Source organism: Botryllus schlosseri, chromosome 12, assembly GCF_051294905.1.
Source record: "Botryllus schlosseri isolate E-star chromosome 12, Bs_hap1, whole genome shotgun sequence".
Lineage (NCBI taxonomy): Eukaryota > Metazoa > Chordata > Ascidiacea > Stolidobranchia > Styelidae > Botryllus > Botryllus schlosseri.
Genome location: NC_137247.1, coordinates 14,018,413 through 14,044,514, shown reverse-complemented (window position 1 = coordinate 14,044,514; position 26,102 = coordinate 14,018,413). Strand labels below are relative to the sequence as shown.

At 40.9% G+C, this 26,102-nt stretch overlaps 3 protein-coding genes across 3 annotated transcripts in view; all 3 read left to right on the top strand.

The window, feature by feature from the left end:
• The first annotated feature begins 2,209 nt into the window (after positions 1-2,209).
• The window catches only part of LOC145452351 (prostaglandin G/H synthase 2-like), a 140,033-nt gene continuing 116,140 nt past the window's right edge, over positions 2,210-26,102 (top strand). The window contains exons 1-3 of the mRNA XM_080330556.1: positions 2,210-2,321; positions 2,377-2,445; positions 5,910-6,029. The gene's annotated coding sequence lies outside the window, so the exon portion shown is untranslated. The remainder of the gene's footprint in view (positions 2,322-2,376; positions 2,446-5,909; positions 6,030-26,102) is intronic.
• On the top strand, positions 9,299-11,190 carry LOC145452728 (prostaglandin G/H synthase 2-like). Its single transcript, XM_080330885.1, has 4 exons — positions 9,299-9,365; positions 9,432-9,617; positions 10,919-10,971; positions 11,035-11,190. The coding sequence occupies exons 1-4, from the start codon at positions 9,299-9,301 to the stop codon at positions 11,188-11,190; spliced, it is 462 nt and encodes a 153-aa protein (XP_080187011.1).
• LOC145452356 (uncharacterized) lies at positions 12,045-22,686 on the top strand. Its single transcript, XM_080330560.1, has 4 exons — positions 12,045-12,822; positions 21,978-22,129; positions 22,190-22,344; positions 22,401-22,686. Exons 1-4 carry the CDS (start codon positions 12,574-12,576, stop codon positions 22,454-22,456), a joined length of 612 nt encoding a protein of 203 aa, XP_080186686.1. The 5' UTR covers positions 12,045-12,573; the 3' UTR covers positions 22,457-22,686.

Below are 26,102 nucleotides of genomic sequence, written 5' to 3'. Positions count from 1 at the left end.
GAATCGAAAACGAATGATCGTACAAACTGCGCGGTTTAGTGAGCCAGCTCGTATAGTCGCTCGTAGCTCGCTCGCATGTCGTCAAAGGAGTCGGCTTGAACTTCAAGTTAAATCGAACATGTCTCCAGGCCTATTGTTACCTTACGAAGTTCTGAATATGTTGACGTTTTATTTATCTCGTCAATTGACAATACTTCAGCATTTTGCATCTCGAAATTAGGGTATGAAATTTTAAAATACCTGGCGGACCGGCAGGAACGTCGTCGCGGACCGGCGGTTGAGAACCACTGCTCTATGAAAATAGCCCGAAAATTCCCCAGTTTCTCTTTCTAATTGGAGAGTTACACTACTTCTACTTGACAAACTGAAAATACCGAAAAGTAAGTAAGTAGATCACAAAATATCACGAAGTAGAAGTGGCGAAAATTTGATCTACTTGAGTAAGTACCAGAAGTAGAGGAAAACTACTTGAGTACTTCGAAAAAGTAGAAGTACTTCGTAACTGATCACCTCTGATATATACTCAGAATCGCAGATATCACCAGAAACCGCAGGCATAGAGGTCAAATAAAGGTCACGAGTCGTTAGTAACATGTCCAGGACGCATATATTACGTCTGAAGCATGCTTAGATCCATTCAGTGCTCATATCTCAGGTTCGGACCATGCCTTGGGGTATTGGTGCGCAGATATCAGCTCCGGAGCATGTCCAAATAAAAATAGTGCGCCGACTACCTGCTAAACATGTCCATTCCCATTACACGAGATCCTCGTCTAAAGGAAACATCTAGCCTACTTACCCCCACCCAATAGCAACCTAACTAAGAGATCTATCGACTACTCGGGACCTATCATCTGGAATGCATTACCACCACATATCCGTGAATTGCCTTATAATAGATTCAAAAAAGCCCTACTTGATCACCTCTTGTCGTTACACTAACACTGTTGCCCTACCTCGCCCAGACATTGCTTCATTGATCATTTGCCACCATTGTTTAATTTTTTTCTATTTTCCTTTAACTAAACATTTCTTTACAGCCAGACTGTTCAGAGTCAAGTGTACCTGTTTGATGCTGGTGTGATCAGACTAGATGACCTTCACGGTCTTATCGATCATTCCTATATCTAATACCGAATACTGTGCACGCATATTTTCTGTACCACCATCACTGCCATTTGTTATGTATTTTGGTTCGATGAAAATAAAGACTCTCTCTCTCTCACTTCAGGTCTGAGGCATCACTTTTACTATAGAGATTGTAATTCATAATGATTTTTAAATTTACACGAAACACATCAATTGACTCTCGCAATACACAGCGTTTGCCATCTGGCAGGGTCAACCGAAATGACCTAAGCACATTTTTGAGACTATTTCCCCGCAACTATACTTTTACAGGTTACCATTTACCACATAAGGCATATGTGGTCGTGGATAACTAGATAGTGGACACTGCGATACATATTTGATATTCCAAACTCCTATCACTATAGCTATCAAGTCTGGAATATGAGTGTGTTCAAGTTTAACTATATAGGCTATTTGAACCCCCCCCCCCCGAGACACACTCCAGATATGATGCCTGCGATACCCCTGATGTATAGTTGCCACACCCAGAATAGATCGACCAAGTTCAGAAAATCGGTAAAATTGTGTGAAAAATCGCTAGATGTCGCTAAATCGTGGAAAATCGCGGATTGCCAAAAAGGAGCACATTTGGGGATCCTCGGAAGACATTTCGATTTGCTGGAAAGGAGCACAAATCCTCCTAAATGAGGGAGTATGGTAACCCTAAATTAGTCGAAAATCATACATGCATAATATGTATAAATAATGTTGTTAGTAAGGGTTCTATCGAATAAACGCTTGCCGAACGAGTCTTCCTATATTGATCGTTCGTTCGTGACTCCTGACTCGGACGTTGATGACATGAGTCGTGGCTGAAAATAAATCATTTACAGTCTATAGGCCTATGACATATATTTCCTTTGTCAGCAGACAATTTCAGGTGTGGCAAAAATCTAGTGCTGCAACTCTCAAAGATTGAAATCACGTAAAGAAGTCAGGCATCTGATAAGAATGAATACTCGCAACCTAATTAAAAAATAAGTATAAATATATCAGTATTGCTACATTTTGATGGGTTTTGCCATGTTAACGAAAGATAGAATGCAAGACTTGAGCTCCCGAGGCCTCATATGCCGCCGTATATAGCCTATCTGTGCATTTTGCATATAAGTAGATACTATAGATATCTTGTTGAACAGCGAGCCTAAAATTCTCGAGGTTGCACATTATGCTGTACAATGCCAAGTCAGGTATTGCGATAACACATCTTAATTGGAACAGTGGGCTAATGTTATGGTATTGCAGGTCTTTTACTGTGGCTCTCATACGTGACGTTTACCTCGCAAAACGGAAACTGTGACGTACAACAAAATTGTAAGTATTGCATGTTATTGGGTTGCAATCATGACGTACACACTACACAATCAGGGCCCTGTGGGCTTCAGAGTGCCAGGACAGGAACATTCGGCGCGATTCATTTAAGCGCCTATATGGACAATTTAACATGCATATTATATATGTATCGAAGAAAAGGTCGTCACTTGCGTTCGAACCACGAATTTCCCGTTTAGAGTAATTTATGCCCATTTTCACACGAATCTATATCCATCATCTTAGCTCTAATAGCTGTAAAGGAGGACGAATTGTCAAAATGGAAGACATTTTCAAAAACCTGAAAGGAGGACAAGTCCTCCTCACGGTAGGGTTACCATAGTTTGGGAATCTGAAAAGAAGACACTTTTTCACAATTTTCAATTTTCGAAATAATTTTGGTCCCCCTCGAGCTCGCCGCCCCCTCCCAGTTGGGGGGTTTAGCACGCGGCGAGCTTGGTGGGGGCTCAAAATTATTTCATGAATTATCATAAATTATAGTGGCGAGATAGCGCAGTGGTATAATCCGCGGCTGCAACACCAATGGGTGCGGGTTCGAGTCCGACCGAGGTCGACTTCCGAAGTTCGATATGTAAGTGTTGGAGGTTTACCTAGGCTCCTCCTCGCAGTGTTGGGATCAAGTCAATACCTTCGAGTCACGAGTCATCTCGAGTCATTGCACATTTTGACTCAAATCAAGTCAAGTCAATCGATTTTCAAAGGTTACTCGAGTCAAGTCACTCGTTTTTTAGAGGTGACTCGAGTCAAGTCGAGTCAAGTCGAGTCAAGTCAAGTCAAGTCACGAGTCAAGTCACGATTCAAGTTAAATTGAATTTTCTAAATATGTGTGATGATGCAAAGTCATCACATTTTGCTAACTGTGTGAAGGATAGAATAATTGGCCATTTATCTTGAATCAAATGACGATTATAAGTTAAATATGCATGCAAAAAGGCGTTGTATCGCTCACGCACACGTACAACTGCTAATAAAGTACGCGAGTAGCTGTATAGCTACATGCTACAGTCTGATTTTATCAGCCAATATAAAGGATCGAATACCAAGCCTCGAGAAGTTGAAAAAATTGATGAGGTACAATAGGCACTAACCACCTACACATCCATGAAAGGCATAAACTATATTCGTTCGATATAAATCGTACAGGAGTGTTGGTAAAGGTGAGCACTGCGCAGTGTACGCACTGAGCTGCCTAAGAAACAGAGATACGATGCTATTATAAATGAAGACTGATTGCCCTCACAAGTGACACCGGCGTATCGCTAACAACCTAAACATACATAATATCTGGGGTGATTTATTGGAAACACTGTTTACTCAATGACTTGAAATTGACTCGTGAATTTTGCTCCGAGTCACGAGTCAATCCGCATTTCTGAGGCGCCGAGTCAAGTCAAGTCAAGTCATTTTTGCAAAGTGACTCGAGTCAAGTCAAGTCATACAAAAAAGGTGACTCGAGTCTGACTCGAGTCAAGTCATGACTCGAGTCTTCCCAACACTGCCTCCTCGCCACCTCATCCGCGTCAGTGGTGTCTTACAAAAAGCCTAGAGGTGGGCCGTGCTATAAGTCGGCAGTTACGGAAAATAAGAAGAATATCGGCCTGGTGTAAATGATCATAGTAGTCGACAAACACCAGCATGAATACCCCAAAACAAACAAACCATAAATTATAGAGTAGCTGCCGCGAGAAGGTAATGAATGAATTCGCTCAATAACTTTGTTGCTTGCATATATTGTGGGTCACCTTCGTATACAGCTGGGCTAATTTCGAGAGGACAGGATTAATCGGCGCTTGGACATATCAACATCGAAGATTTAGGCCAACACGCGTCTATCATTTTGTGCAAAGGTTTCATCGCCGACGATCTTTCTGCGAGTGCAGACGCGAAGTCGCAAAGTTGGACGCGACACGTTCTCTTATAATTGCGAATTTACTCTCATTTCTGTAAAACAGTTTTAATTTTCATCAGGGGGACCTAGGGTTGCATTCAAAACAAACGGGTCTAACAGACAGGTTATAAACATTGTTTCAAACAAATGCCTTTAAAAATGTATCTTTTTCAAATGTTGCCTAATTATGCCATAATTACGCCCGGAAACCATATGTATTCTGAACCAAAGGACGATTTGCACTCATAATAGTTGAGTGCACTCGAACCCTCGAAATCGTCGTCGGTTCAACAGTTTCAACATGTAGATATAGATCATTGGTTCGGAATGGATGTTTTCATGATGATGAGCGCCGACCGCAAAAATGCTGCATAACGATCGATGTAGTCCTGGTTAAAGATATTTTTGATCTGTTTATGACAGTGGTCGGAAGCCCTTTTCGTCAAAAGAGCCATATTTACACAATATTTCCAATTGTCAATGCCAATACACTGTGACGGTACAATTCAATATTTGTGACGTAAAGGCTATGAAAAAATATAAAAAAAGCATGTTTCGAACAAGGGCCTTGTTTTAAACATGTTTGTTTTGAATTGATATTTGTTTTAGATGCTATCCCGCGGGTACTAATATACTAAAAGCAAGAAATCATGTGACATTAAAACGGGCGAAGTGCTAAGATAAATTACAAGCCAAATAAATATGCCACGAAATATTCTACTTTATGGTCACATACTAAGGTTTACGAAAATGTGGCTGCATGGCTTCGCCAGTGCGTCAGCGAATCTGGTGTTTTCGTCATCAACATGCATCCTAAATTTCGCGGTCAGGCTAATCACATGTTTGGTTCGATATGTAAGTTCATAATAAATAATCCGGGTAATTTATATTTTAATATGTAACTAATTTTGAGAATTACCTCGCGGGTCACGGGTTGTCCGCCTCTTCTCTGAAGGCTCAATTGTGACTCGATGTTGAAATAGACAACACTTGAAGCGCTCGCATTGTGCGGCAACGAAAGATCTGACTACACATAAAAGCTTGCTGTTATGTTCGTGCATTTTACGTTGGTATCGTTTGTTTCTTATTTGTCTTGGATTAGTAATTACCGCCAATCATTATTTCCTCGTGTGTCGTGCTTTGTATTTATACCCTGTGTTCTGTTGTCTACTTGTCTTTTCGTTTACCTGTACTCTGGATCGTGTCGCTGCCTTGAAGTTATTCTGCTGTATAATATACTGATTTCATATTGCTACCTCGTCGTATGAGTTATTTTTCAAACAAGATCAAGAACATAACATTTGCAAATCTTCTTTAAGAGCTGCTGCAAAAACTTTTCGTTTCAAATTTATTAATACCAGGAACATTATTTGCTGCATCAGAGATTGTTAAATACACAGGCCAACAAAAACAAAAAACTAGCAGGTCATAACGTGGGTTCCCTGGACCCCATGGGATAAAACGATATAACTCTATTGATTGCATGGTTCACCCCTTGTCTACGCCTCTGTGCCTAGAATATTATTACCAATCCATAAAGATACTTGGTCATTTTCAGACAATCCATGTTGCTCCTACCCCTGCATGAACTTCGGCATATGTAACAGGATGGGATAAGTCGCGGAATATAGCTGTGACTGCTATGGCACGGGATATTATGGCGACAACTGCGAAATCGGTATGTAGACTATATATGCCTGAACATCAAACTCATCACCTAACCCCAACCCAAACTTGCGTGTCAATTTCAGCAACGTGGAGAGTTTGGATCAAGTCTAATTTCATGCCATCACGGCCTTTCGTCAAGACACAGTTCAAGCGCTGGGAATATTTCTGGAGTATTGTCAATAGCATTGACTTCTTGAGCAGAATGTTTTTGCGCGTCTTATTAAGAGGCAAGCTATACCGATACAAATGAAAATATAATATGGACACCGCAAATATACCTGTTTTCACTACAATCGTAATCGACAGCAATACCCATGCGACCAAAGTCCCCAGAGGCTTTCAGCACCGCTGCTTCATATACTACTTGGGACGGTTATGCAAACAAGAGTTATTATGCACTAACAATGCAACCAGTGCCTGGAAATTGCCCGACACCTATGGGAATAGCTGGTATGTTGTCTGATTGTATACCCAACTATATATAGCCTAAAATACTGGGACGACGCAGCCTGTGCAAGGCCTGCAGTGCTGACCAAACTATTAGACTCAAAAATACATGTAATGGTGGCGAGATAGCGTAGTGCAGGGGCCGGAAACCTTTCGTTTGCAGCGTGCCAAAATATCAAAAATTGTAAAATATTACCAACTGGCGGGCCAACCATTTTTAATTTTGTCATATTTAGCAACAACATGTAATCATAATATTTCGTTGTCACCTATTATGCGTACCGTGTAGTCGCAGTGGTTCCCAACCAGTGCGGAATTCCCCAATTGCCGGAAATTTCTGGTGGGGAACAGAGTCAGACGCGCTTGCAAACTACATACATACATACAATACAATTTATACACGTACGTACGGAGGCATAACACCCCGGTTACAATTACCAATTCATGCTCTGGAATGTATGCGACGCTAATTTTATGAGATAATATTCACAAAAACTAACTTTAAATTCTGGATTACCAATATTGGTGTCACAATTATGTTAAACACGGGCAGCATGACTTGTACTAAAGCTTTCGTAGAATTTTATGGGTTTAAATTTCTCAAGAACTGTTATGTCGCAGTAAAAGACGACTGTTTATATCTATTGCCAGACGTCCCAAGGATATTGGGTGCACTCAAAAAAGCAATAAATATTATCCGTGATACCGGCATATCACTCTAGTGAACTTAGTTTGATAAATGACTTGAGGTAAAAGAAAATACGACAATAGCTAGCTTGATCTCGAATTCTCGTTAACTCAAAAATTATGAGCAACTGCCACAGTCATTAGTTTTCTTGACACGCGTCACGACTATCATTCCTGGGGCGTCTTAACTTGTACCAATAAAAAGTCATTTTACTAAACAAAGTCTCACAAAATTTATATGTGATGTAGCTTTATTTTCGGAAAATAAAGGCATTACTACTCTTTATTTTATGCTTCAACACGTATGCTCTGCAGACAAAAGAACTGAAAGTAATTAGACTCAAAGTATGATACTCGGAATTGAAAGTGAAATACAAATACCACTTCCAAAAAGCGGAAAATATATTTCATTTCTTTTGTCCACAAAACTTCAAAGATGATCTGCTAAAACAGGTGTAACGTTAAAAAAAAGCCGGATATTCCGGATTAGCAAGACACGTTGGGCTGCTGCTAGATTACGATAGGATATGTAATGAATAGATTGCGAAACGGTAGTTTCAAACGTTACGGTGGGCCATATTTACTGTGATGAAATATTTGATATGGGCGACAATGCGATGTGAGCGGTACCAAGCAATCCGGTACCTAAATTCGATTCACTGATACTATCATGAAACCATATTTGTCACTCCATAACTACTGTGCGCAAAGCGCAACAAAATTTCTGGGCTTTACTTGACTTTTATGAATAATAAATGTTGGTACTCCCGAAATGCCTCAGGCTATCTTTCGTATTGGGGGATTAAACTACTTCTACTTAACAAACTGAAAATGGCGAAAGGTAAGTAATTAGATCACAAAATATTACGAAGTAGAAGTAGAAGTAGAGAAAATCAGATCCACTCGAGTAAGTACCAGAAGTAAAGAAAAACTACTTGAGTACTTCCAAACAGTAGAAGTACTTCGTTACTGACCACCTCTGGTGTCCACAGCACCTTTGATTGAGTACATATGGTATCACGAAGTGTGCAGTGCCGTACGCATGGGTTTGGTTCCAGAATCTAAACCCCCGTCATTCTGAAATGCCGATTCAATCTCCGACAGTTATTTAGTAAATTTGTAGTTTTCTGTCACAAACTTGTTTTAATGGCTCACAACGATGTTGATGCATATAGTTCAATTTGCGCGCGAATATTCCTTAGCAATGTATTAAATGTGTGATGTGATAGTTTTGTATTCGTGAGGCAGCTAAAATTTCGGTCTCCGCAAAGATTAGATTAGCATTCCGTGTCTTATAGTAAAGGTTAATAACCAACGTCCTAGGATCTTATACTGTGTTTATATATACAGGGCACACCAAGCTTCCTGATCCAGAAGAACTGGTGAAGCGAGTATTCACTAGGACAAAATTCAAACCATGCCCTTATCGAAGCTCTCTGCTTCTACCATATTATGGCCAGCATGTCACTCATCAAGTATTTAAATCTATCAGAGAATTTCCGCTCTTAACTTGGGGACAACATACGGTAAGTATAATTATAGAATTACGCACCAGCCACAACTGACACAAAGATGTCTAAACTAGAGAAATATCCACTCGGCCTCATAAAATCTATATTATTTTTGATTATGTCCCTTCAAACTTCATACAGATTGACATGTCTCACATTTATGGTTGTTGTTTTTATTAACGCATATAATTGGCGCTTGCAACTCATGGTTATTTGCGCCCACACAGTAAATTTCATAATCGCATAATGGCATGTCTTCATGAACTTAGTCTTTTTTCGGCTCATTTGCTGCCTCCTTTCACGAGTTCGGCTCTCTCTTCGTCTGGGCTTTTCAATGCGCTGTATTACAGCGGGATCGGCGATGCGGAGCCCAGATAAACCTCCGACACATAGAAACATGGCAGAGCCGAGACTCGAACCATCAACCATAGATGTCGTGACTACAGTGTTTAACCAACTGCGCCACTCGCTTCCCCTCACATTTATGGTGAAACATTGCAAAAGTAAAGAATACCCCGCCTCAACTCCCGAACACCTCCGATTCGCACTAGGTCACCCCTTCTATGCCTTGCTTCCGAGTCTTCTATATTGGAGCACTCTGTGGCTCAGGGAGCATAACAGAGTATGCGATATTATGGCGCAAGTGCATCCGCACTGGGACGACGAAAGACTTTTTCAAACTGCTAAGTTAATTACCCAGGGTAATCATACAAGCCTGTCACTGCCTTCCATCTTTTGCATAGTGCCGACTGCCGATTCAATTTCAGGCGAAGCTTTGACCATATCAGCAAGTTCTTACATTCAGCAATTTTCTGCGAGCTATCTGAAGTTGCGATACCTTCCAGAACTATTGCATGATACCACTTCTCAATGTGAAAACCTTCGAGTTACCATAGAGTTTAACACGCTGTATCGTTGGCACAGTATGATGCCAGATTTCTTCACCATCGCAGGTGAGATTTCATAGAATGACATCTCCTTAGGTTTATGTTGCTGTTATATAGTGAGATTAAATGAAATTAGCTAACTTCATATTCGCAAGCATATGTAGAATTCCAGTATAACAGAATATTGAACCACGTAAATCAGGGCCGGCCAACCCGTGGCCCGCGAGAAGGTTTTGAGTGGCCCGCGAAGTAATTTCCGAAATTTCTAATATCATCAAAAATGGATTGCATGGATTGTGAATTTGCAAGGCCAATTAAAAATTTGATTAGTCTGTCCGCAACACTGGAGAAGTGATGACTAAAATATCAGTTCCGACGCATTGACAGATCCATCAGCCATTCACATATCGGTATATCTTCGTACACTACAATAAAGCAGAATAATTTGCGATAGATTTATCAAAGGTAAAATTTTTCTACAAGCTTTGCGCAACATGTTGTCACTCGATTTCTTGTTTTTAATATTGTTGCCCTTTTGTGAAAATGGAAGAACACCCATCATCTGGAATGCATTACCATCACATATCCGTGAATTGCCTTATAATAGATTCAAAAAAGCCCTACTTGATCACCTCTTGTCGTTACACTAACACTGTTGCCCTACCTCGCCCAGACATTGCTTCATTGATCATTTGCTAATTGCTACCATTGTTTAATTTTTTTTCTATTTTCCTTTTCTAACTAAACATTTTTTACAGCCAGACTGTTCTGAGTCAAGTGTACCTGTTTGATGCCGGTGTGATCAGACTAGATGACCTTCAAGGTCTTATTGATCATTCCTATCTAATACCGAATACTGTGCACGCATATTTTCTGTACCACCATCACTGCCGTTTGTTATGTATTTTGGTTCGATGAAAATAAAGACTCTCTCTCTCTCTCAATGCATCAGATTGAGTCTAACTATATTCGCGATTACGAGACAAAGTGTCGTTCAACATATGCGACATTGCGTTTGCGCTCGCAGTAAGTAAGACCGTCGACTATGAAACCTAGGCACGAAATGATTGACGCATGTTGGTCGCATCTTTCGATATCGATATGCCCATGCGCCGAATAGTCCAGTCCTCGCAAACTTAGCCCAGCGATATGCAACAGACCCGCAATATAGTCAAGTGACAATATTATTGACCTATGAACTTCAAAAAATTTTCGCGCATGGCGCGGCTAGTGGCCCGCGCAATAATTCGTCAATCGAAGGTGGCTCGTTGGCTGAAAAGGTTGGCCAGCCCTCACGTAAATGATGTGCACATCCAGGCAAAAATACACGCTGAAGGATATTCATTTAAACGCCGCACCGTTGGTAGATCACGGAACTGCAACATTTACTGCCAGTTCATCCAAGCAGATAGCCGGCAGGGTACGACTATATACGCAAACAGTAATGTCTCCGTTTATTTTCCATTGTGAATTACATATCCAGGGATCAGGTGGCAGGAACATGGCCAAGTTACTTCATCCTGTGGCAGTGCAAACTATTAAAAGGAATCGTGACGCCAAGCTTCCTTCATTGAATCGATACCGAGAGTATTTTGGGCTGCCTAAACACAAAATGTTCGAAGAGCTAAAGGGTGAGTGATGTTGACCAAATCGAGCCTCTCGATTTCTCTTTGCGCTGAATGCTCGACGTTCGGTCAGTGGCGGAGCGAGAAGTAAGTGACAACTATCAGCTACCCTGCTATATAGTGACTCCACGCATGACATTCATGGACGTAGTCTTGGTAAATGTTGGATTTTGGACATCGTGGTGACGTCCTCTTCGTCATTAATATCACTCCCTTGAAAAGATTGCGAAAGTAATTGACAATAATATATATTTGTAATGTGTAACATTAAAAAATATCGAAATGTGTGCCTTGATATATATAATAGGCATATACCATCAACGATTCCACATAATGTATCAGTCCTTAGTAGGTTATGTTGTAGCTAATGTATCCTCCAGAACTGTAGTTCTCACCTTTTACTAACGCTTGGATCACTTACGCTAATCTTCCGCGGTTCGTGGAACCCAAAATGTTCGCCGAGTCATAAAAAACAAAAATCTACCACATCTAACTAGGCATCTAATAGGCTTCTTTACTGTAGAATACTGGTGCACGAAATGACCTATGACTTGTACAGTACATCAATATAGTTTTAAAAGAACAAAGCCATTAAAATATAATTTTCAAGCAAAACGATAACAATAAAATGAATATTTATTGCAAATCAGTTTGACTTCTGCTTTTCCCTTCCAGATACTAGTTCAGAAATGTGGGTCTTAACTCTTAAGCAAAATGACAGTAATCTAATTCTAATCTAATTTGCGAAATGTTCTTATGCTCTAATTCTAATTCTAATCTAGTTTGTGAAATATGTTGATGCTCTAATTTTAATTATTAATATAATTTAATGTTTTCCTGAAAATACCTCTCTGTCAAAGGCATTTTGCAGCCAGTTAACAAGGAATGTCCCTCTCGCGCAGGAAAATCCAGTGCCAACTGCCAATCAACCTTCGCCTTATACTTACACCTTACAGTCATAGTCGATTGTGACGAATTTTACCCTGCTAGAGTAGTAGCTGCTAGTCTGCGAGCAAGATTCTTGTTTTTAAAACTTTATGTTAGTACAACAACGTGCTGACTAACATGGGCGAAGCTCATGGTTACCACAAAAAAACTAATATTTTATTAGAGTAGTACAAATACAACATGAAATATCATGGTCGTAAGCGTCATTTTATTTTTAACTGAGCTACATACGATACCCTACAACGCTTTCCAGCGACTAATGATAATGAATCGATATTGGGGCTAGTCAGACATGTTACTAGCTGATAGACTATCTAATCATAAAGATCATTCGCTCTCAAGACGTCGTAGCGTGCGGACGCATCGTCGTTTCAGTTCATTTAAGCTTAGCAGATTGGGTAATCAAGACAAGTGTCCGACTAGCAATTGACGCTTCGGCGTGTAGCCAGATGGATATGGAGACAAGTTCCTCCGCAAAGAGGAAGTCTTCAAGTACCTTCACTTCTTCTGAGGAAGAATGCGGGGATGGGGAGTGGTGCGAAGTAAGAAGCAAAATACCTGCCAAGAAATTTGCACTGATGGATAATGCAGTTGGGAAGGAACGGGAATCTAATAGCCAAAAAGCAGCAAATCAGCAACTTGACGTGCTACTATCGGGGTCTGATGGAACACGCATGGGACACCAACATCCTACAAAGGTATGTGAGGCACTTAAGATGAACATTGGCAATTTTGAAAAAATACGTAGATTGCCTTCTGGAGATCTAGTTGTAACTTGTAAGACCAAAGAACAGGTTGATAAACTTCTCACTATAGACCAAATAGGAAAGGACTCCAACTTGATCGAAGTCAAATCCTCATTATTTGGTGCCAAACCTTATGGAGCACGAGCAGTGATATCCGGTGTTCCGCTGGATATAACAGAAGAAGAGATATTGAAAGAGTTCTTTGAAATTGGCGTCAATTTCGTTAAACGGTTAAAGCGCAAAGTAGATGGAAAATATGAGAGCAGCCTATCGATTTTGTTATGTTTCGCGTCTGAGACAATTCCTGACTACGTGCATTTTTCATACCTACGGTTCCGTACAAAACCTTATAACCCGCCACCGGTCAGATGTTTTGGATGCAATAGATATGGCCACACAAAAGAGAATTGTCGTGGGAAATATTGCTGTTCAAAATGTGGGGGTCGTGATCACGAGGTGGAGAAGTGTACCAAAGATTTATGTTGCATTAATTGTAAACAACCGCACAGTGCTGCTTATGCCGGGTGCCCAGTATACAAAGAACAGGCAAAATTACAAATCATAAAAGAACGTTCCAAGGTGACTCACTGCGAGAGACGGACTTTCAGCATTCCCGTGGCCACTTACTGGCCACGGATAATTTCGTGGCCGGCCACAGATTTTCCGTGGCCGGCCATGAAAAGTGCTATTCTGTGGCCGGCCTTGGTGATTTTCATGGCCGGCCATGAAATTTCAGTATGGCCGGCCATGAAATTTCCATGGCCGGCCATGTCAAACTCATTCTCATGGCCGGCCATGACTAAATTTCATGGCCGGCCATAGCCAAATTTCATGGCCGGCTGCAATATATCAAGTTAGTATCGATGATAAGTACTGTATGTGGCCCAATCGCGGTCAAATGCATGATCAATTATGTTCTATTATGGGAGTGCAGTAAATAGAACTAGGTGAAAGCGAGAGTTTAGCTCAGTTTATATGCATTTTCACCCGAAATACCAGAAGAATAGCGATACAATGAAACGATAGGAAGAAGATGAACCGATCTGGAATAGTCTCTATATATCAATTAAAAATACACAAAATGATGTAAAGAATGCATTAAAAAGGGGGATATCCGCTAAATGAAACAGGAAATAATGGTAAAGAAAGCTAGAAGCGATGAAGACATTATCAAAACTGGTAACTGGTAAGTGCTGATTTGTATCTTTTTATTATAGAAATATACCTAAATATTCGGCTGACACTCGTCACAGCTAATCGTATGCAACTGCATAGAATTGGAAAAAACAATGTATACCAGATATATGTCAGAAAATATCTATAAGTTCCCCAAAAGCTGTGAGATTCACATGACATTCCGTGGCCGGCCACAGAACAGATCAGAGCTCGCTGTGGCCGGTGCTTCCCCCGTTCTGATATTGATTTTCAGCCGTAAGATGTACAATGTGCATTGTGTAGTTGCAATCGATTGTATAGTTAGTTTTATTTTGTAAATATGCAAACCTACGATTAAACAATATGATGATGATAATGTCCTTCATTTTTCAACCATGTTTATCGTTTATGATGAGTCTGCGATGCGAATAAGTAATACATATATATTTGATTATGCAGTTTAAGGATGTTTGTAGGGGCAGTTTAAAATCTTTCGTGGATTGCCCTAATGAATTTATGAAAAATACAATAGCCTACTGTACTGGGAATTTGTCTTAATTCACTGCCGATTTTCGATGTACGCTCAAGTAGACTGGACTATATACCTCCTTGAATGCATAATCTGTTCCATCGAGATACTGGATCGGTCAATATGCGGTCATTTTACCTGTTTTCTTGTTTTCAATACTAAATACCGTAATGAAAGTATCCGAACGAAACAATTAGGGAATCAAAGAACCAAGAATATGTGGAAAATACTGTTTCAAGTTCCAGAAAAGCTGTGAAATCCACATAACATTCTGTGGCCGGCCACAGAGCAGCTCGCAGCTCGCTGTGGCCGGTGCTTCCCCCAATCTGATATGTCTTTCCAACGCTATAGGGAATGTAGTTGCAAACAATTCCATAGTTTGTTATCCTTCGTATAGCTGAATAGCTGTGAATTGGATAATGCCAGGCTGATACAATCCTTCCTTTCTGTATCAGGTCTATGATGAGTCCGCGAAGTACGGTTATATACAATACATATTTGATTATCGTACTGCTATGCAATACATACGACGTTCGAGATCCTCAACATCAATGGAGCTTGCACTCATTTGCACGATGAGAATTGTGTCGATGAATCTAAGAATATTTCTATATGCTGTAGCAGCACGTGAACTTGACACACTGCAGATGTGCTGTAGATGTAGAATAAAGACAACGATGTAGCCTAACCTACCGGCAATATTGGTAAAATGTGGGGCTTTGTTCCCAGAAATTTGATTTTGGTCACGTTTCCGATCCTATATAATTTGTATGTATAATGTATATTTTATTCCACCTAGGTGCCGTTCTTCCAGGTTGAAGCAAAGAATGTACGAATGAGATGCGTGTCGCAGTCACTAACGATGCCGTGTATGCCAGATGATACTTGATTACTTGGGTGCAAGGATCGTTTTGTATCGCATGTCGTTGTTAGATCAAACTGCTAACCGATGTGGTGGGCATAGGATGAGCCTGCTATATAATTAAATTACTGTTATAATAATAGATAACTTCAGATACTTTGCGTCATCTAAGGCAGCATCATCGATCGATGCGACATCAAATGCAGCGCCATCGATCGATGAAAAAATGCCCATGTCAAGCCTGCGAATTGACCAATAGGCATGATATCTTTGTGGTTGATGCAGGGAACAATGTGCAATTCAGCGAACAATCTTGACAACACAGACAAGTCCCAATCGTTCATTATAATTCGACATTTGAATGCAGTGCAAATACTTATCGCCGTGTAAAGTGCATCTGATCTCTCGTCCCCCTGGGTGTTTTCTGTGAAAAGCATGTACTTGGCACATTGCATTCATGCAACTACTTGTATATGAATTGTGAATGATTGCTTCAATTGCTTCAAATTTTGTGAAATTGGTAACGGAATAAACAAACTTTTTGTAGTAAAATATGACGGTTTCTTTATGTAGAAAACGAAAGAGGGCCAGGGAGTCAGATTATCTACGTTTGCATCACTAATGGCCTAATGGGCTTGGGCGATGGAGATGCGAAGAAACTGCAAGGCTATCGACTCTGCACCACGGTTTTGTCTTTTCACGCAATCCCATTGCGTTGATCGCCTGGCGTGGAAGCTGTGTGAACACCAGTTTTAATGTAAATACGTTTGTCTGACCGTGCAATAAGATGTACGCAGTACGCTCATACATTACTCTATCAAATATTTATCTAGATTCTAGAAAGTTCAAGGAACGTATGTTTCGGTGTTAGTTTACAACGCACCGTCCCAGAGTAGTTTTTCAATAGTCAGTGGGAATTAAATTCATTTCTACAGCGAACAGAGAAGGTAACACGTGTAAAGCCGTGCAAATTCTGAACCCATCCCTAAACTACTCAATAAAGTGGTAATGTAACTTGGGTACGTGCGATAATATAGTGGAAGTCGTCTATACAAACCTTGCCACCAGCAAGTTCGTATTGCAAATGAAGAAGATCTACTTGACTATTGTCAAATTGGATGAAAAGGGCGGATTTTGATCCATTTTGATCACGAACTGGCCATGAACTCGTGGCCGGCCACGATGAATTCTTATGGCCGGCCATGAAATTCACTGTGGCCGGCCACGAGACAACGCATTGTCATGGCCGGCCACGAGATATTCGTGGCCGGCCACAAAAAAATCTGTGGCCAGTAAGTGGCCACGGGAAAGCTGAGACCCCTACTGCACTCCGAAGCTAAATCAATACTAAATTCCGAAACACCCGAAACACAAGATACGCGTCTTTACAGCGAAGTGGCGCAGGATAGCGCAACGCGTGTCAACAATCAGCAACGATCAACAATCAACAACCCAAGTCACCGAGCCACCATCAGGAAGATTCCGCGACAAACAACCTGTAATCACATGAACAAAGACAATAAAAGCAACGATCCAAACAATCATCCTGATTTGCAACCAAATAATCAATCTTCGTTAGCGTATATTGATCCGATCCATCTTATCGCTTTACTGGCTGAAATAGTGAAGCTTACATTGGCGGCCTGCAACTCGGACAAGGAGTGCGACGTATACAATATAGTATCCAAAGTTTCTTTGAAATATCTCGGTCGACAGGCAGAAGTTGTCACGATGAGAAACATTTTCGAGCCCTTCCATGATATCAATGACACCAATCCTATGACAAATCCCATAAACGATGGATAATATAGGACTAAACTTTTTACAGTGGAATTGTAGAGCATTATATAGGAAACATCACGAACTAAAACACTTTCTCACGACTCTGGAACGTGCTCCAGATGCGATAATTCTCCAGGAAACACACCTTATCGAAAAATACTCTCCGAAATTTCCAGGATATCACTGTCACAGAAAGGACAAATCCCTTCATTCTGGTGGATTGGCGATCTTCATTAAATCTTCGCATAACTCCAGCATCGAAGCAGTTGCTACAACCGACATCGAGGTACTTTGTGTGAAGCTTCACGGCCTATCATTGTACAATGTGTACATCCCACCCGACTGCCGCTTACGCGACAGTGATGCGAACATTTTCGAGACGTTACCACCAAAATCCATCGTCTTTGGCGACTTCAATGCGCATCATTGGTCGTGGAGTCACCAAACGAACCAACGAGGGACTAAACTTTTTAATGTCCTCGATCACGCAAACTTAGTCATGTTAAAGTCTTCAACTCCAACACATATCAATCTCGCGAGCAATGCTGTTAATCGTTGGTCATTGCTAGATTTAACACTCGCTACTCAAGATATAGCCGCGAGATGCCAAACTGAAATATCTTCGTCGCTGCTAGGAAGTGATCATTTCGTAGTATTCACGAAGTATATGACAAACTCGGCGATAACTTCCTTTTATCGACCACCATCGTGGTCTCTCAAGAAAGCCAATTGGAAGAAGTTCTCCCGAATTGCAGATGAAATGATCGATTTGTCCGATCAACGAGATATTGAGTCTGCAAATACTATTCTAACAAAATGCATAACGGCAGCAGCGAATCGATCAATACCAAAGACAAGGAATATGGACAAGAAATCTGTCCCTTGGTGGAGTCCCGAATGTGAGAAAATGATTCGTAGGAAAAGAGCAGCATATTTAAGAATGAAGCGCACCTTTGATATAACAGACGTTATAAACTTCAAAAAGGCCAGGTCCGCATGCAGAAGAACTATACTCGAAGCCAAACGCTTTTGCTGGGAGTCTTTCTGTTCCTCGCTGAATAATAAATCACGTTTAAATCACGTATGGCGGGTTATTCGTAGCATCGCTGGTACAACAGCGCATCAGCAAATTCCTCACATCCGAGTAAATGAAGTTGATCACATCGAAGACACGTCAAAAGCAGAAATAATAGGCGAGCACTTCGCTACCATAAGCAGATCCGATAACTACGCTTCGAATTTCCTCCTTTCCAAGAGTCAACGTGACCAACATATTACATCGTGTCTACCTTTCAATGTGAATCTGGAAGATCCAATGAATGCGCCGTTTCAGATGTCGGAACTTAGGGAGGCACTACAGAGTCGGAAAATCTCTTCTCCTGGACGGGATTCGATAAATTATCAAATGCTGCAAAATCTTTCGACGTCCGCCCAGACCGAGCTTCTTAAGCTATATAACATTTCATGGAGAGATGGAAAATTACTAAATCCTGGAAACATGCTGTAGTAGTTCCTACCCTAAAACCACGAAAGGATCCTTCTGAAGCGGGATCATATCGACCCATCTCATTGTCCAGCCATCTTTGTAAGGTTATGGAAGTGATGATAGTAAATAGACTTCAGTGGTTTCTTGAGGCGAACGATCTTCTTCATTACTCCCAGTCGGGTTTTCGTCACGATCGCAGTACCCTAGACCATATACTTCGCCTACACGACACCATATATAAGGCACTGAACAATCAGAGATCAGTAGTTGCAGTTTTTCTCGACATCGAGAAAGCCTACGATATGGTATGGCGAAATGGTTTGCTCTATAAACTGTCTGCCCTCGGCATACATGGGAGGTTGCTGAAATGGATATCAGATTTTCTACGTGACAGATCGTTCTCGGTTCGCATTGGTTCTTCGCTATCCACCCCATTTCAACTTGAAAATGGTCTTCCGCAAGGAAGCTCTATAAGCCGCATCCTCTTTGCAGTAATGATAAATGATTTGGCACCCTTATTGCAGGTGGGAAATGGTCTCTTTGCTGACGACTGTGCAGTATGGGACAGTGAGTTGTCGTTAACTGACGCAGTGGCGGAAGTTCAAAAATCATTAGACGTGATACACAAATGGTGCTCAGATTGGGGTTTCAAGATCTCTACTGACAAGTCAATTGCAGTGATATTCACCAGAAAAATTAAAGTTGGTCATCATACGCTAGATTTTGGTGGAGTTCCGTTGAGATTTGAAGATGAAGCGAAGTATTTGGGAGTCACATTTGATAGAAGACTAACATACAAATATCACATCGAAAATATTGCCTCGAAATGCACAAAGCGATTGAATATGATACGACTCCTAACCGGCACTTATTGGGGGGCAAGTCGATCTTCTCTGTTACAGTTGTATCGAGCGATGATTAGGAGTACAATCGATTACGCGATGCCAGCATACTTTTTTGCCGCGAAAAAACATTTGAATAGACTGAATATAATACATAATCAAGCTCTGAGGCTCTGCTGCGGTGCAATGCGAAGCACTCCGATTTGCGCTTTAGAAGCCGAATGTAACGAGATGCCGCTTCACACCCGGCATTTACACCTCTGCCTTAATTATCGCTGTTTTCTTCTGGCCCATTCCGCCGACAACAATCCAGCATCGGAATTATTAGATGATACCTGGCACGAAATATACAGTTTGACAAATCCAAAATTTCGAACTTTCAACCTCATCTCAAAAATCGACTTGCTCCAACAATTCACAATAGATACGTATCGACACACAACTGTGCAACCATGGAAAATTCCTGTTCCCTGCGTAGATTTTCATCTACTGCATTCCAAGTGGTCCAATACTTCATTTGAACAGTTACGTCAGAATTCCTTGTCATATATAACAGAAAAATACATTGGATACGACCATATTTATACGGATGGCTCAAAAAACGACTTCGGAACGGGATGTGCAGTGTATATCCCAAACCACGTGTCGATAACCAAACGATGTTCCTTGTATTCGTCAAGCTTCACAGCTGAACTAACTGCTATCTCCGAGGCACTGAAGTGGATTTTAGAAAACGGTCCGTATGTCAAGAAATATTTACTACTGTCGGACAGTTGCAGTGCATTGCAGCATCTACAAAAAGCGCGTTTCCGAAGGATGAGTAAGGTATCAAATGAAATTTCAACTAATCTACTTGAGCTTAAATTCCAGAAAATACATATTATCTTCGTTTGGATACCAGCACACGTCGATATTAACGGCAACGAGACGGCAGACCCATTGGCAAAGTCCGCAGCAACGTCATCTGAAGGGCGGAATCCTACAAATACAGTTTTGACAAGGCATGAAGCTAAGCAAGTCATACTGAAGTATTGCAAGCAAATTTGGAACCAACATTACCTCGAAGAAGATAAAGGCTCTCATTTCAAACTTTTTCGTGAATCCCTTCATCATAGTACACCAAGTCTTGAAAATCGCATTTGCGACCGAATATTATTTCGATTGCGCTCAGGTCATTGCGGACTGAACGCACACTTGTTTAAGATTGGAATCGCACCATCGCCACATTGTAGCTCCTGCAATGAGCCTGAGACGGTTGAGCACTTTATAATAGACTGCCCCTCGCATGAATTTCATAGAACGTTCCTGCGCCGTGCTTGTGTTTGTATGAATATTCCATTTCGCCTCGTGAACTTACTAACGGATCCAAGCATTTTAAAATACGTGGTAGAATATGTGCTGAGTTGTGATCGATATATTTAAATTGCTGCTAAATTAAAATTTAGTAATGTCGTGGCGCACAAGACCTGGCGGTGATAGGCGCCACTCTTTTTCTTCTTCCAACAATAAATACATACATACATAATCATAAAGATTGATCTTGTGGGGACGTCCTTATAATTTCTCGGTCTGGGCAGTGTCTGGGCTATTGTCCTTCAAGGCAATATAAGGCAATATGCTTATCGATGGACTGCTGTTGCCATCGCCGAAACCATTTCAGCTACTTTGGAATAGAGTTGTTGGGCACAAGCGAATAGCTTATTTTGAACAACAACAATAATAATTTGTGATTGAAATCAATTTTAGCATTTCAAAATGCTTTATTACGCGTGCTTACAAAATCACAAATCAGATCGCTGGCCGCGATTGTGGCGACCCCTGGTATATAGTACAAAAACGAATCAAGCTTGGTGCACAGAAGTAAACCATTCTCGTGGTTATGGGAACGCACTGTGATTTGATATGAACTGGTTTTTGCTGTATTCATTTCCCATTCACAATTTCATTCAATTTCCTAGTTTTTGCAAATTCAGTTGTTCTAGTTATAATCTAATTCGAAGAAACACTGTAGCTCTAATTCTAATTATAATCTAATTGAAAAAAAACTGTGAAACTCTAATTCTAATTCTAATCTGATTCGGAAAAGTTGAAAATTTTCAAGTTGTCCAAGTCTGATCGGGAGCGTTCCTCACTTGTGAAGTGGAAAAGCACAGCTACCAAGAAGTTGTTAAAATGCGTCCAAACGACAAAAGTTCCGGACTCACTGTTCTTAATATCCTATTAAGTTTATTTGAATTATTCAACGTCAGAAAAAGTGAGAAATATGGACGGTTTTCATTCGCACTCATCCGGATTTCCATTCGAACCCCGCTAGTCAGTCGCACTGAAATTTTCATTCGCACAAGTCCGAACCGTCACATAGGCTGAAAAGCACTGGTCTAGAGGATTGGTCTGCTGTGTTTTTACTCTTTACTCTCTCTCTAGCGCTCCTTTTCTCTCTCTATCTCTCAGGAGAAAGAAGACTGGCAAAGATGCTGCGCGATTTTTATATTGACGTCGACGCCGTGGAGTTTTACGTGGGAATATTCGCCGAGAAAACTGTGTTACAGACAGAAGTTCGGCCAAACAATTAATGCAGTACTTGGGAACCCCGCGCTTAAAATGTGCGAATTTGTGAATCTTGCAACGTTTCAACTCGAGCAGCTTGCGATGTTCGTTTTCAGATTATATTCCAATGCATTGGGATCGCCGGAGTATTGGAGAGAGTCCACGTTCGGCGGTAAAGTTGGATATGATATCGTCAGGGATGCTGATCTAAAAGGTTTCGTATGCCGGAACGTGGAAGGGTGCCCATGCAACGGCAAGCTTCAGAGTCGAGGTTGGTTTGTTATATCGTGAGTTATCTGATCAACTATAGACGGATGCCTCTTACAGGTTTAGCTTTCTCTGGGCTCCTCATCGCCGACCTCACTACTACGGTAGTGCATTGAAAAGCCTAGAATGAAAGTGAGCCGTGCTACAAGTCGGCAGCAATGACCACGATGGGGACGCATGGGAGCGAGAGAGAATGAAGAATGACAGCGAGAGAGATTGAAGGACGTTCCCAAGATTACAGAAAAGCAAAGACCTCTGAACATTATGAAATTCGTGTCGTGGAGCACAAGGCCTAAAAAGGCGATAAGCTCCACTGTGTTGTGCCCATTAATACAATACAATACAATACAGGTTTAGCTTTGACAAATCGCACACGGTAATTTGTACGGTGACTGAGATTCTTAGACGATGTAAACCTATAAAGCTCGCGCCTGTAACATAATTGCCAAGGATAGTTCAAAACGTGTTCTAATGTGCGGATCAAAATAGTAGAGCCGCCGATCATACTATAATTAAATTATTTTACCATCCCAAATGCTACTCAGAATTTGGATGTCGTCAATTTCTGTAAATGTCGACTGTCGCCTCATTTTTTTTACCTGATTTTCTCGCGGAATTCCATAGGTGAACAATCGGCACCCTGGTTGAGAACTACTGCTCACTAACGTCTTGTACCAAAATGGCAATGGCATCGAAAAAATACTAGTAGCAGACAGAAGGTCATCTAGTTATGCCATAAAATTCCCTGGTCAGGCCTGTAGGCCAACAAACCGAGATTGTCAGCTTGAAAAATAAACCAAATGGTATGATACTAACTGACACCCCTCCAAACATAACATAAAAATAAAGATGCGTTACTTCCACGATTTTACCTCGACTAACTAATGGACTCTAATTACGGTTGTTAGAGTATTGCATAAAAGATTTACCAAAGAGGTATGAAAACCTTACGAGAGGCGCTCGTGGAGTAGCAACAATTCAGAAAAGACATTTTTGCACAGTATTCGCGTATCACCTTCGTGGCAGGTGATATCGAAGCCTTTTGATAGCTCTATACATCTTGCGACACAATCGCGGAAGTAACATATAATAATCAAACGATAAAAATGCATCATTCATGCCATGGATAAAATCTTTATGCTTGCCCGCATCCCGCAAACACGCCGAAATAGGCATATGTAACACCAGGAATCATTTGTACATGCATACATTTGATATGCGTTGAAAACATAATATACACAAGGTTCGTACATGGCAGGGGTGGGCAAACTAAGGCCCGCGGCCCGCGAGAATCTAAAGAAACTTTTTAAAATATTGATAAAATGCGTACTAAAAATCGAAATAATGCAGGGACTTGATTAAACTATTTCTTAGTATATTTCACCATGATAATTCTAATACAGTGGTTCTCAAACTGGGGGGCGTGAAAGCATCAGAAGTGGGGCGCAAAGCTGAGCTCAACTGAAAATAATTTTCGCGCTCCGGGCAATTTACCAACAATTTCATAATTGTTGCTCTGCATTTAGTCTGAATTTCACACTTAAAAATCTCTCGTCCATTGTCGTAACCTTCCATTTCCATGCCATCAAACTATCCACTAGGTTTGCTAGCAACCTGCTTGCGCTTTGTTGTTGTTGTTGTTGTTGTTTATTAAAAAGAAAGATTTGGCGCTTATCACCTGTTGGTCTTTTGCACCACGACCAAGAATTGCGTAATAAATGAAAATCAGTCCATGATGGAGTACGTATTGGGTAGACATTTAAAAAAAAGTAGCATTTCAGTGATACGAAAGAATATTAAGGCGAGAAAAGGGAATTTACAGAGCAGTTGAACCTTGCGCTTTGTGAAATGACGATAAGGGGGCGCGAAATCGTTCACCATCATAAAGGGGGGGGGCGTGTCTTAAAAAGTTTGAAAACCACTGTTCTAAGATAAATACTTCCTATATTGTTTTTTATTTCCAATTTCTGGCGCGACAGCCCGATCTCAAGGCCCACACGGTTTAAAAGGTTTCAACTAGGGATGGTGTGAACCTCTGAAAGGTTCAGGTTCGTGTGAACGTGAACCTTTTTGAAAGGTTCTGTGTGAACACGAACGTGAACCTCATGACGTCACGTGACGTCATATTGGTAATTTCAACCCCATATTTAAATTAGGTGATTGCCGATATTAATCTACTGTACACGATACCGAGCGACGACTCGGGGCTACATAATAGCTCAGTACTTAAGTACATATAGACGTTTGAAACCTCGCCAAATGTATGAACTGGGGCAATCAAATGATATAATAATCCCATAAAATCAGTATCTTGCGTCGCTTTGCCAACAATTTCGACCTGATCGGACAATGTGTTCGGCGTCTGAGTATTACCACATGGATATTGAGCAGAGTGTAAAATGGGTTTTATACTTGCTACCGATTAACAAGTTACACAGAAGTATAGCCAACACCCCAGTCGCACGGATTTGGTTTTCATGATACAGTATACATATGCAGTCAAGATTGACCCCGTACGCCTGCTAGATTTTTACATCAGAAGACGATATCAATCTCATTGATTGGTTGAATAAGGATCATTTGCTGACAAAATACAGTATATTTCGCTCTTGATGTCATGTGATTGCGGGTCAAGCTCACAGCACAGAGACACTAAATATGCACAAACGGAATGCTGGATATTTCGAGCAAACTTTTGTAACAATACAAGTAAATTTTTGAGATTGTCAGGGGCATGCTCGTTTAGTGTTGAATGTTTATGCTGCCAGCTCCATGCATAGAGTGGCCCGCAGTTGAAAGTTAATAAATTTGAACCAAAGATGTTATAATGAAGTGAAAATTGCAATATATGAAAAAGGTTCACAGTGCAGAACCTACCAAGGTTCTGTTGTGAACGCGAACCTCAAACTTTCCGAGGTTCACACACAGAACGCGAACGTGAACCTCACGTTCACACCATCCCTAGTTTCAACTGCTAAACATCACAGAAATCCTAAACGAGATAGACATAATTCGGAACACGAGTGGGTTTTCAGATTGGTCACTCCAGTTTTAATTATTTCAGTGATGCGCTTATAAGAACCGATTCGCGCGTGTCTTAGGTGGATTCGTTCTCTGTATGGGTAGAATAGGCATATATATTTTATCTACACATAGTAGAAGCGTGTTTGAAGCTAACATGGTTATGATTCTGTGAGCATTGTGTGTCCTGGAACTGAATGAAAAGTTAACTTAGTAAATCTATGAACAGATCGCTGCTCACAGATTTAAATTTCAATCCTCTTCTAAGAATCGGGACAACCGTCTTTCCTCTCTATAATTTTGACAAAATGGTTATTGAGGTCGACCAGCCTATTAAATTTCGCCACTATCTTTCTGACGCGTGTACGATATCATCAAAGCAATGTTTGGTTTGTTTTAAATCAGTGGTTCCCAACCTGGGCGGGAGGGCCTGAAAGCATCTGAAGGGGCGCGCGAAGAAGCGCGGGTCAACTGAAAAATTTCGCGCTCTGCGCGATTTACCTCCAATTCACGCGCGTTTCTCTATACATAGACCGAATTTCGTATTTTTGAATTCTCTCATCCACAGTCATAACCTTCAAAGCCATCAAACAAACTGTTGGGGTTGCTAGCAACCCGGTTGGATTTAGTGATATGACGATAAGGGGGGCGCGAAATTTTCCACTATCAAAAAAGGGGCGTGTCTAAAGAAAGGTTGGGAACCACTGTTTTAAATAAACAGATATATTATCTCCCTGTCCT